At 43.6% G+C, this 17,469-nt stretch overlaps 1 protein-coding gene across 1 annotated transcript in view; it reads right to left on the reverse strand.

Annotated features, from left to right (window-relative positions):
* The window catches only part of DOCK10 (dedicator of cytokinesis 10), a 230,435-nt gene that overhangs the window by 126,864 nt on the left and 86,102 nt on the right, over window positions 1-17,469 (reverse strand). The window contains exon 2 of the mRNA XM_066622585.1: window positions 4,234-4,353. Coding sequence (XP_066478682.1) covers window positions 4,234-4,353 — 120 coding nt within the window. The remainder of the gene's footprint in view (window positions 1-4,233; window positions 4,354-17,469) is intronic.

Raw genomic sequence — 17,469 nt, forward strand, 5'->3', positions numbered from 1 at the left:
CAATGCTTAAGAAAAATCACTGCATGAACAACGGCCACTGTGTAATGAGGGTGGTATGGGTCACACGCCACCCCCTTTTGACCTGCCCTGCCCAGCAGGCACAAGACAGAGCCACAAATTTGGAGAAGCCCTATTGGCTCCTTCCAATTGTGCAGGGGAGAGGCTACTTGGTGCTCAAAGTGAGGACTCAATATTCCCTCATTTGAAGGGTGACCAGATACAATGGAGGACAGAGTGCCTATACCTTTAACTATTGTATAGAAGAGGGAATTTTGGCAGGTGCAGCTCAGCCTGGAAGGATTTAAAAATCTGCACCAGCCAAAATTCCCTCTTCTATATAATGGTTAAAGGTACAGGCACTCTGTCCTCCATTGTATTTGGTCAACCTGCTCATTTGCAACACGTTGATCGACCCACCCACCTACCTGCCCTGCTTTCTGTCTAAGCTTAGCTGGTTGCCTTTGAGGTTGGACAGGGATTTTTGGCCTGACTGGCATTTTGGCTGGTGGATTTTTTTTGCCTATCCCAGACTTTTGTTTGTGCAGAGCAGTACTTCTAGGTAATTGGACAGATGGTCGGTCAATGTGGGCAGGAGTTGTGCGGGTAGTTAAGCACGTATGTGACCCTGGCTTCCATTTTGAGGCAACGAGGTCAAGGGGTCTGCTCACATGTTGCTGGCCCGGCTCGGTGAGGCAGGCTAGCAACCCCCTTGGCTGGCAATAGCTAGGACTATTCCATGGCTTGCTAGGGGTGATGCAAGCTGACCAACTGCCTCGATCCCTTTGGGGGTCATCTATGATAGGTCTGCTCTGTAGTTCATACAGCGTGGCTTTGAGCCAGATGGCACACCCATTTTCTGCCAGGGGGAATAAAGTGGTCTTAACCATTTCCCCCTTTAGCACCCACACTGCTGGGGGATTTGAGTTTCCCTGCTGCAGTTTTGTGTTTAGTCAAATAAAAGTGGCCAGTTCCTCCAAAACCTGTCTTGTGTCTTTGGTTGTTTTTTTTTTGGGGGGGGGGGAGTGCAAGGGTAATGAGATTTCACATCCTCGCTTGTCAATTCTAATGACATGGAGGGAAACGCATTATATCACTTCTGTGATGAGGTGCCCTCCATCTAAATGATACTGTCAGTGTGCATTTGGGTGGAGAAAATTTGGCTAATTAAAAACTCTGCCTTTTCACTTAGGGCAGAGATTCTCAAATTGGGGCATCGACCTTAAGGAGCGGGGTGACCATGACAGCAGTGCCAGCGCTGGGGACATCTGGGCTATTTTTAAACTCGTCAAAGCCCACAGGTGCCCTCTGGAGAAAGTTCCTATCAGAATTGACAGATAACAGCACAGAGCACATTGCATTCACTTTTGACAGAGTAAGCAAGATGTCTAAAAAGCATCCCCATCTCATAGCAGTTCAGCTAGAGAACCAAACTTTCTAATTAACCAACAATACAACTCTCTGCCTTAGTATTGTTGGACACTCTCATCACAATTAATGTTTCCACTCATCAAAGGGAAATTACTAAGTTCTCCATATATCAACCACATGCTATGGAAAAGACATAAACAGCGCAATCCAATATATGCTTCAGGTGAAGCAAATCCCACTAGGACTGCAGTCTGCGGACTCAATCCTATCTGTCTCTAGCAGCAGTGCTGAGCTCCAGCACCAGTGCTGGGTGTTGCAAATATGCCATAAAGTATGTCCGCGGCACCTGGAGAGAAGTGCCAGCCGGCATTGAGCCTCAGTGCCATGTGAAGGGCTGGCCGATGCTCCTGCTGCACAGGCCAGCAGTGAGTATTTTTGGAGTGGAAGCGAGGCAGGGAGTGAGTGGAACAGTGCAAGGGGAGGACAGGGGAAGGAACCGGCCTGGGAGGGGGGTGGGACCGTCAGAGCTCTGCTCCACGAGATCCTATTCTCCATGTCAGGCCAAAAAGCCTTTGTGGGGCCTGGGGCTTTTCCCGGGAAAAGGGACTGAAAGTCCCCTTCCCCTCATGAGACCACCGGTGGCCTTGGTGGTACTGCTGAATGCAGCGGTAGGCATTTTGTTCCTGCTGCACCCGATGGAGCTGCTGGGAATAGACCTGGGCTATAATGATTCTGTAAAGCCTTTCTGAGAACTGTCATGGTTCACACTGAGAAAATGCAAATATAATGTATCTGGAAGTGCATTTTTACAGTGAAAGTCCAGTAAAATCACATAATCTGGAGATGGCTCTACTATGTCAAGCTAGTAACAGAATTACTTTGGACGCTGAATATTCTGCTTCTTAAGGTGCCTCCCAAATGGCATTGACAACGCAGGAAACCCAACTATGCTGCTTGAGACGGTAAAACAAATGTTATTTTCTTCTGAGTTCTCTGTGGGGAAGTACCCTATTCACTATTATGAGTGCATAAGGGAGGGGGTTATTTGTGGTGGGGCATGGGAGGAACCTGAGAGGGGTTGCAATTAACCCCCTCTTTCTTTCAAGGTTTTACTCTTGCATATTAAGTCAGACTATATGTGTGTGTGTGTCAGAAGGAAGTGCTAACCACGCGTTAGAGAGGCAGAAGCCAGGTGCAAAACATCTGGTGAACCAGTAGCATCATAGCAAGAACTACACAAACTAATTTGGCGCTCTTCCAGCAAGACAATTGTGAGAGTGAAACAGGTTGGAAATGGTTTTCATTCAGCTGTCTTTGCTTTGTCAACTCAGTATAACACATTTATACTGAGTTGACAAACATTGAGATTACAAGTTCAGAAGCCTTGTAATATGTACAACTATTTTTCCAATTAAACAAATAATTGATATGGCTTTCAAATCTCAACATTTAGAAAAACCTAGAGTCTGAAGGTTTTTTTTTTAAACACCATTCTGGATTACTTGTAAAGTGCAGTTCCAAAGAACTTCCCTTCCGAGAATCAGCTATGCTTAGACCACTAGCTACACAGCCGCCACAAATATGCTTCCTGTTCAGCAGTAAAATTTGGTTTCCAAACAGCTACATTTGGCCTGAAGTGAATTGGTTGTTGAATATATGGGAGCAGAGAATGACTAGGTGCTCTAATGGCCTGTATTTATACACAAAACAATCTACAAAAATGAAAGCCTAGATCTGCAGTATTTTCGGTGCATTTGTATTCTTGATGAAGTTGAGAAATTCTATTGTCAGAAGAGACTAAAACTAAACTAAGCTTCTTCTTTAGCTTAGTTGGGATAGGATTTGGCATTTGTTATCATAGATAAATATTATACAGAAGCTCAGTAGACCAAACATAGTCTTAGCACGCTCATTAAATGGTCTTGGGCAAGTCACTCCTCCTCAAGCTCAGCTTCTTACTAGCTTCAAAATGGGGATAACAATACATCAAGATAATGCATGTGAAGTGCTTTGCACATTCAGTGTCATACAAATGCCTATTCTTCTTTATTTATTATTATTATTATTATTATTATTATTATTATTAGCAGCATAATCACCATTAAAGGGGGCAGTTAGTTAGGTTAAAGGAATCTGTTAGTTAGGTTATGTTTTTCACAGTTGGGAAAGCTGAATGTGTGCAGTGCTAAGCCTGCTAAGGACAAATATACTTTGGATTCTCAGTTACTCTTGGGTGTAAATATCTATTGACCCAAGTTTGTAAGTGTTGCAGTTCTATTGCGTTATGATCCTAAAAATTAACCTCTTATTGAACCAACTCCTGAAGCAAGAGGAAAGCTGCTATGTTAATCAAGCATTCTGGTTTATGTCAATGGGCAAAATACAGCCAAACAATAATCTGAACTAAAAAGCCATGGATAAAAGTTATAAAAATGGCCCCTCGGTGATCTATGCAGGTATGGGGCATAATGCCATCAGCACCAAACCTGGGATCTGTACTTCACCCATCCCAGTCTGCTGCACCAATTCCATCAGCCACGACTGATAGCTGGTGCTGCTGTTGGAGAAAGGGAGCATTCTGGTACTTGGGAATGAAGACCAAACTCTGAGATCTACTGGGAATTTTCTTCCTGGGGGAAAGTATTTGCTGTGAGGTAGCCAACTTGGATAGATGGTGGTTGTGGGGCAAATATCCAAGTTGTCTCACTTTGCTACAATCCTGATCCAGACCAGGGGCTTGACATGGCTGCTATTTCCATTAATAAAACAAATATACATACCCCAGTCATGAAATCTTGCACAGTGACATCAAGACACATAGCTTGGTTCAAAGTTTGGCTTTTTCTGTAACCATTTAGCACTTACTGAAAAGTCATCATCTGGGAATAAGATGAGGTCCTTGTGACAGTCATTTTCAACAGTCTTCTCAATTTCTGCAATGACCGTTTCATAATCCAAAGGGTCCAGAAGTTTGGGCTTTTCCTGCTAAGGAACCAAAACACACACAAAAAGACAACAGTTAGCTCCCATTTCCATCTTTCTCTTGTATTTATTTTGGAGCTGGGTCTCATTTTCCAAACCCTTTTACACAGCTGAGTTGCCTTGAGATCTGTTGCTTTCATTCACAGCACCATGTGGCAAAGCAGAGCACACATAAACACCAGAATTGACTTATCAAAATGTTCATTATCCAGGTGGATTATTTCCTGATAGCTAGTCTGCTCAGGGTGTGATAACTGAACTATATAGATCAGTGATTCTCAAACTTTTAGCACCATGACCCACTTTTTAGAATGAGAATCTGTCAGGACCCACTGGAAGTGATGTCATGACCGGAAGTGACATCATCAAGCAGGAAAATTTTTAACAATTCTAGGCTGCAATCCTACCCACACTTACCCAGGAATAAGTCCCATTTACTATCATTGCTAAAAATATATAAATATGGGTAGCATCAAGTCTACTATATTAAAAATAAAATTTTGAAATGAATGGGGACTCACCTGACATTGGCTCGTGACCCACCTAGTGGGTCCCGACCTACAGTTTGATGTAGATTATATCAAAATCATCCAACATTGTCACGTTATTAAATGGTACTTTTTAACTTCAGGAACTTGCTCTCCCTGCTTTTCAAACCTGATAAACCACACTCACAGTGGATGAGCAAGAGTCTTCTAAGTGGATTTTGTGTGAGAATTGTCTATTTTAATTTCAATTGTTTCCATGAGCTGTCTGCAGATTCACTCTCATTACTCTATTGTGCTTCACCACATTTTAAATTTGGGTAGCTTGCTAAAAGCAAAAGTACCCTGCTTAAGTTGGCATTTCTCCTGGTCTCTGTCAGGATAAACTATTTGGCAGGCAGCCCCAAAAGTCTCCAGTGAGGAGCTGGATTATCATTGTACAAGTGTGATATTAACCTTTTCAAAAGTACTCCAAGGAACCAGCTAAAGACAAGGCACAGTTATGTTCGTCTCAAACTACAGTATAATAATAGAGAGAGAAGAATCCACATCATATGAAAGGATGCTTTAAATATAACAGAATGGGTCAATGGAAGATTTGGTCTTTCAGAAAATCCAGGAAGGGGAGAGGCAAAGAGCAGGAGAGAAGTGTATATAAAGAATCTGTACCAACCAATGGGGAAGTAACCTGTTCACACAGTCTTCTGGGCTGTTAATATGGTGAAGAGATATATTGTCAAAACTCTAGACTAAACTTCTGGTCATATCTAAAATATATCACGTATGTATGATATGTACAAAAGTCATAAAACATAATATCACATACACAATGCACAGTAAAAAAGTGTGTGTTTCATCCTGTGGGGGGGGCATCCCCCGAGGTTTCCTCCAGGTAAGGGAGCATTTTTTTTCCTTGCCCAAGGATAAGCTTCCGCTGCCACAATGTGTCTATTGTGACCTGTGCACAGTAATTTTCCAACGCAAGTCCAAGCGGACTGTGAAAGATGGATTGAAGTTGGGTGATGGGTAAGATATTAGTGGAACTGTTGCTGCGGATACTGCTCTTTGCCGGCCTCACTGGTTGGCAACCTTCAGTCTCGGAAGACTATGGTATAAGCCTACAGCACCCGGTATTCCCAAGCGGTCTCCCATCCAAGTACTAACTAGGCCTGACCCTGCTTTGCTTAGCTTCCAAGATCAGACAAGATCAGGCATCTGCAGGGTAACAGTTGCTGCTCAACACACACCCCAACCTCCCCAGTATCTGCCCCATTTTTTCCCTCCCCTCCCCATTCTGCCTATCTCCTGGTCCAACTTACTCGTTATGAAGTTGTTCAGGATGCAGCTGGTGAATGGCTGCAACCACTTGCTGCAATGTCTCAGCTATGTGGAGTGGAGGGCCACACTTTGCAATCACCATAAAGCATGCTGCTGCTCCAGGACACATACACTAGTCTCATAGGACCTGGTCAATAATCAGACTAGTCAATAATCAGACTATAATAGAAAAGAGATGAAAATAGAATGGTCTTCAAGCACCATCCAAAAAGCAGTAAAAGGGGAACCTTAATCTATCTTGCCTGGGAGATCATTCCATACCTGTGGAACTGCCACCAAAAGACTTGGGTAATTTTCTAACCAGAATAAAAATACAATGGCTTTAAGCAACAGGCCAGGGTATTCTGCTCAGAATGATCCTAAACAAAATCCCTTAGGATATTCGGATCCTTAACAAAATAGGTATGAACCAGCCCTTACACAAGGCGACTAGGTAGTACAAGTGTGTATAATTGCACCAAATTAATTAATGAGTGCAAGGAGTTAATCCAAGAGTACTGGGTTCCCAAAGCCACTACAGAAGCTCCTGTACTTCTCAGTGAGAGAGGAGGAGAGTGAGATAGGAAGAAAGAGCTGGTTGGATAGATCCGTCTTGGCCTCCACTGCCATTGCAGGTATCAGTGGGTCTGAGCAGGATGCTCTGACTAGCTTCTTCCTCCCCCTTCCACCATTCCAGTCCAAACATATAACTACAGAAGGCATGATAAGGACTGAAGGAATTCATGAGACATGCCATGCCAACTGTGACACCTGACATTCCAGCGTTACTTCAGCCAGACCCTTCACACAGTCCAACTGAGAGCAACCAGGCCTGAGTGTTCTACTGTATTGTATGGCATTGCCTAGTCGGTGTGATAATATTTGTTCACAAAAATACTGGGTCCTGGGAGAGTGGAATTTGTCTGTACTGTAAATGCATCTGCTCTCTGCCTTCCACATAAACAAATAGATAGCTAGAATTACAGATCTAAGTATGTCTGTGGATATATACAATGCCTTGTGGTTAAATGTGGGGAGTTGCTATATCCAGTTAATCCTGATATAATATGGAACTGGCATACATACTTTTGGATTGAGATCTCAGTCTTATCTGAAATCAGGGAAACTCATGCTAGTTTATGAAATGCATATAAATGACTTTTAAGTGATTTATTCCAAAACACAGTTTGTGACTGCCAAACTGCATGTTATGGGAATGCATAAGTTGACCCAGGGATTTTTGCTTATATGTTTTAACCCATTTTTGCCACAGGTGTACATGTTTGATCCCTGTTGCATATATGTAACATTGGGCAGAAATGGCTATGCATATATGTAACATTGGGCAGAAATGGCTGAAATACTGCATGAGGGGAGGGCACAAAAGAAGTGCAAAAATGGTAGGTGTAGAGACGTTTTAGAACTTTGCCCTACTGCGATTCCAGTACAGATTACATCCCCCAACCTAAAAGAAAAATAAAGCATCCACTTGGAAATAAGCCTCAAGGATTATTTCAATAGGATGAAACACTCTGTGTAAACTGCCATGTACATGAATGGTTCAAATTATTATTATCCAGGTACCTGGTTGAAGTATTTGGGGGGAAAAAGACACACAGGGATCTCTTTGAGATAATATTGACTGCTTAATCAAAAATCTTAGCATATCTATTTGAATTTAATAAAAGGGTGCTAGCAAACTGTAAGCTTGAGCCAAAAGATTACTGATAAGAGGGATAGTAAGACCCTATCAATTAATTTCTACTTTAATTGTTCGCAGAGTCTTGGATGACTGTAATAAAGTTCCAAGGTCACGGTTACACTGGCTGTCCTGGGTGTGATGTTGCTCTCTCAAAAGCTTTAGCAAAGTTGCCCATATCTGATTACAGCCATGAAAGCAACTAAATAGGAAACCAAGCAGAGAAAGTGCAAAGGGTACAACATTCTTGGAGGATGTTGGGATGGTTCTTCTCTGAACCTATGCGGCAAGGAGAAACTGATACTTACTGAAATGGCTGTTTGGTTATGGAGTTAACATTTCTTTTTTATTTTATTTTCACAGCAGACTAACAGCCCAATCCTATGCATGTCTACTCAGAAGTAAGTCCCATTAGAGTCAATGGGGCTTACTTCTAGGAAAGTGTGGATAGGATTCGGCTGCAATGCTCCAAAAACCCTTGCATTTTAATGTATTTTTCCCTTTATCCTTCCTTTTAAAAAAATTGTTTGGTTTTAACGTTAGCGCTAAAATCTCTTTCCTGCCCTCAACACCTATTCTGCTGCCATCTTCATAATTTCTTTTTCCTTTGCTGGAGACTCTGTATTGCTTCTTTGTAAAGACAGAACGCTGAAGTCAAGGAAAGAGTCTTGCTGAACCCAGTGAGCGAAATATCAGCACCTTCTACTCTAGTGCCATGGCTTCTCTTCCACTAATCACGCCACAGTTAAAACACTCACAGCTCATTCACTAATTGTCCAGTATAACCCATCACAGCTGCAGACTTGGCTGGCATTCCCCATCAACTGAGTCACATGCTTGACTTCCTATGCTCTGGTTCAGAAATTCTTCCCAAAAGCAACAGGGCCATGAGCTGAGGATATCTAAATTAAATTATCGAGAGCCATTCCAACATTGCACAATATATCATTGCATGCTGTAAAAAAAAATCTGGAATTAGGAGTTTTTTTGTCAGGACTGCAACATATAACAGCAAAGGAAATAGAACTGTCCTCAACTCTGCTCCATACTTAAACTATTGATTTTGTACATTATCCATTACTATCCAAAGAGTATTTTTACTGAGAGAGAGAGAGAGAGAGAGAGAGAGAGAGAGAGAGAGAGAGACTAACTGAATATTAAAGAGTTCTGAGCAGCACAATTCTATTCCATGCTGTGGCACAAGCCTCCCTAAACCGCACCCTAACATTGGGTGAGTAAGGCTGTAATCCTATGTACACTTTCCTGGGAGTAAGTCTAATTGAACACAATGGGACTTACTTCTGAGTAGACATGCATAGGACTGTCCTGTAAGGCTCCATCCCATCTATGCTGCTCCATCCCAGCTAGTACAACAGTTACTGGTAATTTGCCAGTGCCAAACATGGAGTTACAGTTAGGAGATGGGAGTCATGCAAAGGAACACTCTTCCTGCACGCTAAAAGCTCTGTCTATTTACTGGCAATATAGCTTGCACTGCACAACTGTGCCATGTTAAAGTTTTTCCTCTGCTCTGATGGAAGTCTGCCTATGATTCTGCTGCTTTAGCAGAGCTGGTAGGGCTCTACAGTACCATAGGAGAGAGGCATGTCCATTAGTTCTGGGATTCCGATGCCTACTTGCAAAGGTTAATGTGGCTGTCATAACTAAAACACCATGTTATTAAGTACTAGTTCATGCAATAGAATCATTCCGGAATTACCTGAATCTTTAAAGTATTTTCTCACTGCATTTTACCTAAACAGGGCAGTTTTGTTATTACAGCATGCTCTGTGCACTCTAGTTTCCTTCCACATGGTCCTTGATTGCTCCATCCCCATTTCCCATACTGGTGAAGAATTCTTTTTGGTATTGCAAATGTGTACCCAAAGCTCAAATCTCACGACCATTAAGTACAACAATTGCTCATTCCCCTTTCCATAGCCCCAATCCAGCTACAGTTAATCATCAGTTTAAGTCCTATTGAAACCAATGGAACAAATTAACTGTAAAAGCAAGTCCTCCTGCTTTCAACTGGATTTAGTCACAGCTAAATATGGCTAATATGGCTCAATCAGGACCCATGCATTTCTTAGCACATCCACTAAAAAGGGGGGGGGAGCATTCTCTCTTCAGTGTTAGAAGAGGAATTAGTGGGTACAACTAAGAGCCCAATCCTATCCAACTTTCCAGTGCTGGTGCAGTTGTGGCAATGGGGCATGCCCTGCGTGCTGTTGTGGGGAAGCAGTCCCAGAGGCCTCCTTAACGTAAGGGAACATATATTCCCTTACCTTGGAGTTGCATTGCAAATGCACCAGTGCTTGAAAATTGGATAGGATTGGGCCCTAAGTTTTTCCATACACAGCACTCTATATTATAGGGATTCTCAAGTCTTACTGTCAAGAGTAATGCTGAAGCACTTGCAGGCATGACTTATAAGCTTTAAATCAGTACAGCATATAATGCTCCAAGGACAGGAAAAATACCAATAAACTGCTAAATGATATCTGAAATCAGCAAACAGAATGCTTAAGGATGTGTCCGTAGTTGGATCGTGCAGACCTGGCCACGGTGATCCATGCTACGGTGACATCAAGGTTAGATTATTGTAACGCACTTTATGTGGGGCTGCCCCTGAAGACGGTTCGGAAACTGCAATTAGTGCAGAATGTGGCGGCCCGTGTGGTCACTGGAACTAGGCAGTTTGACTCTGTCAGTCTGCTTCTCCGGGGACTACATTGGCTGCCCATTTGTTTCCGGGCCCAATTCAAGGTGCTGGTTTTGACCTTTAAAGCCCTATACTGCTCTGGGCCAGGCTATCTTAGAGATCGCCTACTCCCGTACAATCTGGCTCATCCTCTCAGGTCATCAGAGAAGGCCTTTCTACAAGTGCCGCCGCCTAAGGAGGTACGTGGGGCGGCTGCAAGAAATAGGGCCTTCTCAGTAGTGGCACCAACGCTATGGAACTCCCTTCCCCTTGACTTAAGAATGGCTCCCTCTCTTGAGTTTTTTCGGCGAGGCCTGAAGACCCTGCTCTTTAAACAAGCCTTCTGATTCCATGGCCTTTTTAACATTTTTATATATCTTTTAGTTTCTTTTTGACAGGCTGGATTCCTCTATGATTTGCTGTTTTATGCTCTTTTTATTCTGACTTTATTCTGACTACTGTTTTTATGGCCTCTGTTAATGTTTTTAATATGTTTTTATCTGTGTTAAATCATGCTTTTTAAAATTGTTTTTACATGTTGTAAGCCGCCCTGGGTCCCTTTCAGGGAGAAGGGCGGGATACAAATAAAGTTTATTATTATTATTATTATTAAGGATGGCAAAAGCGAACAGTATTTAACAGCGCAATCCAGTTCATGTCTACTCAGAAGTAATTGCTACTGTGTTCAATGAGGCTTACTTCCAGGAAAGTGTGTATAGGATTGCAGCCTAAGCAGCGTAGTGGTGCACAGAATTCCTGCCCATATAGATAGAGGGGCATTCACAGAAGCAGTCTTGAACCGTTATGTTCCTTATTAGACCAGGCCACATGCTCTACAAGTTTTCACTGCTTGTTCTCTGTAATACCTAAAGGTCAGGCTATGCAGTTTGAGCAGCAACAATAAGATTGTAGCTCCGGGGTAAAGTTCAAGTGAAGAAAGTCCTAGGTCTTCCAGGCATTTCCAGGTAGAACTGGGAAGGACCCTTGTTTGAAACTCAGCAGAGCTGTTGCAGCTGTGTGTAGTGGACAATGCTGAGCTAGATGGATCAATGATCTGATTCAGAAGAAGGCAGTTTCTGTGTATCTATGTTTTCTGCATACAGTATTGGAATTGGGCAAACTTGTCTGAATACTCTTTTCTTTGTATTCTGACAGAAGCTGGTTTGTTTGTTTGTTTATACTTGTGCTTGAAAATCCTAATGGTTTTTGTTAAAAAGTTTGGCCTTTATAGCAAGACACTTGTCACAAATGCAGACAGAAGCCTCGATGTCTGAATTAGTGCACTTCTCTCTAGCAGTGCTTACTGGGAAATTTGTAACTGAGCTAGGTCAATTCAAAGCTTTAACAGTAATAGGATTGTCTACCCTAAATTTAACTCGTCTGGTTCTCCTGGAAATGGACCAATTAAGCAATCCCTGTGCCAAGACTGAATGATACAGGATTGGATTTTTATAGTGCTTTTTGTGATATTCATAAGCTTAAATGAATTATGTTAGCTTGATGCAAATGATAATGTGGCTATAAAAAGAGGCACTCGCTGGCATGCTCCTATTACACCCACTTTCTACAGGCTATTTAATAGAAATTTACCAAATGGATACTTCCATATTCATGCTCAATAGTCAGGCTCTCTTTAATGCACCTGGCCTGAGCTAGTGCTAGAACTGGAGAGAATGTACAGTCCAATTCAAACTCACAAAGATACATTTGCTTCAGTGATATGCAGCTTGATAATCACTAAACAAAGTAGCACCTCTTACAACCTCTCATTCTTTGTTCTAGCCCCAGCAGCGTGACTCTTCCAGCAATTACTGAAAATACTCTTATAATTGATTGCATAGACACAGACAACAGCGCATAGTTTGCCTGAGGTCTCAAAATCTGACCACAGTCAGAGAATAAATTCAGTACAAAGAACTTCTTCAGAGTGATGGGGCAAACCAGTATGTACAGAATCTTCAGAGGCAATGTGCCTTGCAGAAGGTGAGTATACACTGATGTGCAGAAGGTGAGTATACATCAAGCCTTTGGGGGCTTGGACAAACAAAGGGCATGATGCAGATGTGTGTGGACACTGCACTTTTTTGGTCACATACCTGCTGCATATAGCTCCTTGCTGAGCTCCTAAATTGTGCCTTTTTTTTTAATTCAAAAATGATGTTAAAGTATAAAAAACCAAGGACCAATCCTATCCAGTGGCGTACCTGAGGGGGGGAAAGGGAACAAATGCCTGGGTTTCCCCCCGCCACCCAGTGCCTTCCGCCAAGAGGTGTTCTGAGGGCTGAGGAAGCAGCACACTGCCTCCCCAACCTTACAAAGGCCTTCTAAAGGCCTTGGAGGGCTGGAAAAAACTGCTTCCAGTTTCACGGCGGAAACCGGAAGTGACACTTTTAGAACCTTAGAAGGCCTTCTGTGGGCTGGGGAGGCTTCCCCAGCCCTCAGAAGGTCTTCTAAGGGTATTAAGATATTACGTCAGGTTTCCTCTGTGAAACTGGAAGTCATTTTTCAGCTCTCCAAGGCCTTCAAAAGGCCTTTGGAGGGTCAGGGAGGCAGCACGCTGCCTCCCTGGTCCTCCGAAAGGGAGGCAGGGGGTGGCAGCCCGCTGGTGGGGGGGGCGGCAGTCTGTGGACTTGGATCCAGGCGCTACTGGGGCAAGGATCGCTATGATCCCCTCTAGGGCAGGGGTACCCAAACTCTGGCTGGGGGTCACTTGCAGCCCTCAGGGACCCCCAATCTGGCCTGCGGGGAGCCCTCAGTCTCCATTGAGGCTCTGGCCCTCTGGAGATTTGCTGGAGCTCGCGCTGGCCCGACACGACTACTCTCAGTGCGAGGGCCGACTGTTTGACCTCTTGTGCAAGCTGCGGGCCAAGGGGCCCCTCCACCTCTTGCTGTTTCGCATCTGTGAAGCAGCAACGGCAGCAAAGGAAAGGTTAGCCTTGCTTTGCACAAAGTCTTTTATAGGCCTTGAGCTATCGCAAGACCTTCATTCATTCATATAGGTTCCATCTCTTATATTCATTTATGTAAATTTATTCAAATTTTTAACAAATTCTTTTTTTTCCAGGCCCCCAACACAGTAACAGAGAGATGATGTAGCCCTCTTGCCAAAAAGTTTGGACACCCCTGCTCTAGAGGCAGCTCACTAAACTGGTATTTCAAACAGGTAACCTAACTGGGTCAAATGTCAGCTGTTCCTTTGATAAACTGACACAGAATGCATGAATGATGCAATGACACGCATCCTAGGATACTGTAGAACCCTGAGGTTGTACCAGGAATTCTTCTGGGAAAATATCAGCCTGAAAATGTCAGCCTCAGAAAAAAGTACAGCTGGGAATCTCTATACATTCTTTATCCAAGCGATGAAAACTGAAAAGGCAGAATCACATCTGAACTGTAGTACATGTGACCCTAAAATGGATGATTTAATGTTCACAGAAGTTTGAGTGATAAAATAAGGATGAGAAGATAACTGAAGAATTCCAAGGAGATAAGACTCATTTCCAGTGAGATTTCACCACAATGACTGACAGCTCTGTGAGATCTGGAAGACACTTCCTCGGGTGAGAAAGGAAATCTTGCACTAAAGAAAAAGGTACCTTCCAATTTAATTGAGGGATTTTTTTTTTCTGGTCTCAGGATGTCTTCCTTTTGCTGGGCAATCGTAGTTCAGATAAAATTAGGGATATTACCAAGGTTTACCGTGAAGAATAATATAAGAATAATGCCTTTCTTGACTGGACTGGCCTGAATCAGACAGGAGACAAGCCAAAGGTCAGGGACAGTGTTTTGGCCAAGGCAAATGACTGCATCCATGGTTAAGCTGGGATGCACTGTACAAGGTTTTCAGATAAATCAACAAGAGTAACAATTACGGTTTGTAATTGCATCTCTTCTTGTGTTTCAGTTGTTTCTTAGCTGCTTTGAGTACACAGAAACACTCATGCACTTATCAGAAACAGAAAACATCTTCAAAACAAGTGCTGAAGCACACAGGGATTTTCCAGTATCAGAACAAAAATAATTTCAAACCCTTTAATGAAATTTTTGCTTTGTGTCATATTCATGCCTTTGGTGTCACTTTGTTTCACTTGAACACATTTGATTTTGATGAGCCATGATCTGCAGTACGTGTCGGCATGTATGCCCCAGTCTGTTCACTGGACAACTGCATTTGGCAATGGTTCATGACACATTTACAGCCCAATCCTCAGTTGCTCAGGGCACGGGGATGCAGTGGCACCAAAAATGGCTGCCGCCGCATCCAGCACGCTCAGAGAATCAGAGGTTCTGACGCTCAAGGTCAGCAGAGAATAAAGAGCCTTCATGTTGGGAGGTCAGCCACCCCTCCCACCCCGTTCTCTTCCCCCTGAAACACCTCCTCCCCGCCCTCCCTCCGCCTCCTCCACCCCAAAACGCTTCCTCCCCGCCTCCCCCATTCCTCCACCTACCTCTCCGCCGCTTGGCTATTGCGCAGCGGCGCTCCGGTGCTCACCTGGCAGTAGCCTAACATCAGTCAGTGCTGGGCTACCACCGGCTGAGCACCAGTGCTAGGGCTCGCAAACATGTCTTACGGCATGTTTGCGACAGTGCGCACCAGCAGTGAGCTGGTGTGCCAAGCTCAGGATTGGGCTCTTAGCTGTGAAGTTTTGTAGCATTGGAAACTTGCACATTTATGTATTTCAGCAAGGTGAATTTCAAATGCAAACATAAAAGTTAAAAAAAGGGCTGTGTTGAGTCAGATCAAGAATCCATCTAATGGCCTCCCAGTGCTTGTTTCCCTAGATCAGGATGGTCCAACTTCTGGCAGCTAGGGGGCGTGACCTAGCCGGCATGATCCCCTGACTGGGCAGACCCAGAAGTAATTGATGGTGATGTGACGACATAATCACCAATTACTTCTGCATTCTGAACCGCCAAAGTCATTTGGCAGGCTCAGTTGAAGAAGCCAGTAGTAGGTGTAGCGGGGCTTTTCAAACTCCCAGCTGAATCATTCATGTTTTCCAAAGGAGGAGCTGGAACGGCGTGGCAAGGAGACCAAAAAGCTGCTGAAGTGGGAGAAGATGGTGGAGGGGGCTGCAGCGGTGCTTTTGGGGGGAGCCAAAAAGGGCCTCTCCGGGCACAAGTGGTCCATGGGCCACATGTTGGACCACCATGCCGTAGATGGTCTTCCTTTTCTCTGATTTGCTAGGTGTTAAAACAAGTATTCACACTTTGGCTATTCCTTGCACCTTCCTTCTGGAGGCTCCACAATTAGTTTAGCACCGGTGAAGTCCATCGCCGCCAACAAAGCTAAGCCATCTAAGTTCGCCAATGAGAGAGAAGGAATAGTGACAGTGCACACAGAAGAACTTTATATATCTTGTGATCCAAGCTTGGCAGGATGTATTAGGAGAAACCACATGTTTGGAGACAAGGCACAAGCTTACAACTGACTCACCCACTGGCACTCCCAGAGAGGGGACCAGTGCTAAGTTTTGCAAGGTGCCTCAACGCGCTGTGCTATCTGCCTCTCCCCCTCGTCACTGGAGCCATTCCAGCTACGAGAGCAACACAGAGGCGTCTCATCTGGACTCACCCATGGCTAATGCCCCTGCACCCATCTTTGTCTGAAAAAAGGTTTTAAATTTAATGCATACCAGTATGGGGCACAGATAATGGGGCAGTGATGTGTAGGTACAGAATACCTATAGTACAGGGCAGTGATGATGTTTCTAGTGAGTATCCTTTAAAGGAAATGCTTGCAGCAGCATTGCCACAACTTGCCTGAGGCTGACTCAGAGCCTACTTGTGGGTCATAATCCACTTGTTGAAGACTTCTGCTTTATGAAGTCATTTCAACAAGGGCCTTATGGATGTGTAATCCATAAGACCAGGACTGTGGCTCAATTACATCCTCAAAATGTAATGTTCACCAGGAAGTGAAAAACTGCAAGTACAAGTATGAGGGTTGGGATGATGGCACAGACAGAAGTGCTGCTTCTCCTTTTTAAAAAATCCCCCTCAAGGGTCTGCTGTGCTTTTGCAGGTCAAAGCATTTACAGGTCATCTTCTAGAAGGATCTTCCTGGCTTTGACCCATCACAGATCCAAGCACTTGAAAAAGATTAGAACACAGAGAGAATGCAGAAGTATAGCTGTAAGCTTGCCAGAGGATAAGAATGTGATAGAAGACAGACTGTTGTCAGTGAGGAAGTCTGCCTGATGAATTGAATAGGATCAGGCCTGTAGCCTGCAAATCAGACACTGGAGGAAGTGCTGTATAATTACTCATGGTTAAAGGCTGCTGTAGCACAGCAGATCCAAACCAACGATTGAGAGCTGTACCTACTTTCCATCTATGGAAGCTGATATCAGACTTCAGAGTGTCTGCTACACACCAAGAAAGAAAAATGGGAACAGGACAAAAAGTACTTTGGCACTTCAAAGACGAATTGGTTTACTGTCTCATGAGCTTTCAAAGGCAACTGCCTTAATCATGAAGTGTGTTAAGCAACACAAGAAAGTAGAGTATAATTCTTGAGACTCATACAGACATGATGCAGGAAATCCATGATTGGATCTCCCAACGTTTTGTCACTGTTAAGCAACTTGTGTGTGTCAGAAAAATCTAATTTTGATTGGAGCAGCAGAATTGGGAAAGGGGTGTTAAACCCTTTCCTCAAAGCAGTTAACCCAGATCCAAATCTGGGAAATAGTTCAGTAAACCTGTTCTTCATCCCCAGTAAAATCCATAGGCTTCAATCAAAAATGAAATTTCAAGAGAAGCACCAGTAAACATGTAGGTGGCTTTCTGGAACCAGAGATAAACAGTTACCTATTAGGAGCTAATCAAGAGAAACTTGATATACAATTTATGATTTCAGGTAAGGTATGGGTGATATTCCAGAAAATAATATTATCTCTCACTTATCA

This window comes from Tiliqua scincoides, chromosome 3 (genome assembly GCF_035046505.1).
Source record: "Tiliqua scincoides isolate rTilSci1 chromosome 3, rTilSci1.hap2, whole genome shotgun sequence".
NCBI lineage: Eukaryota > Metazoa > Chordata > Lepidosauria > Squamata > Scincidae > Tiliqua > Tiliqua scincoides.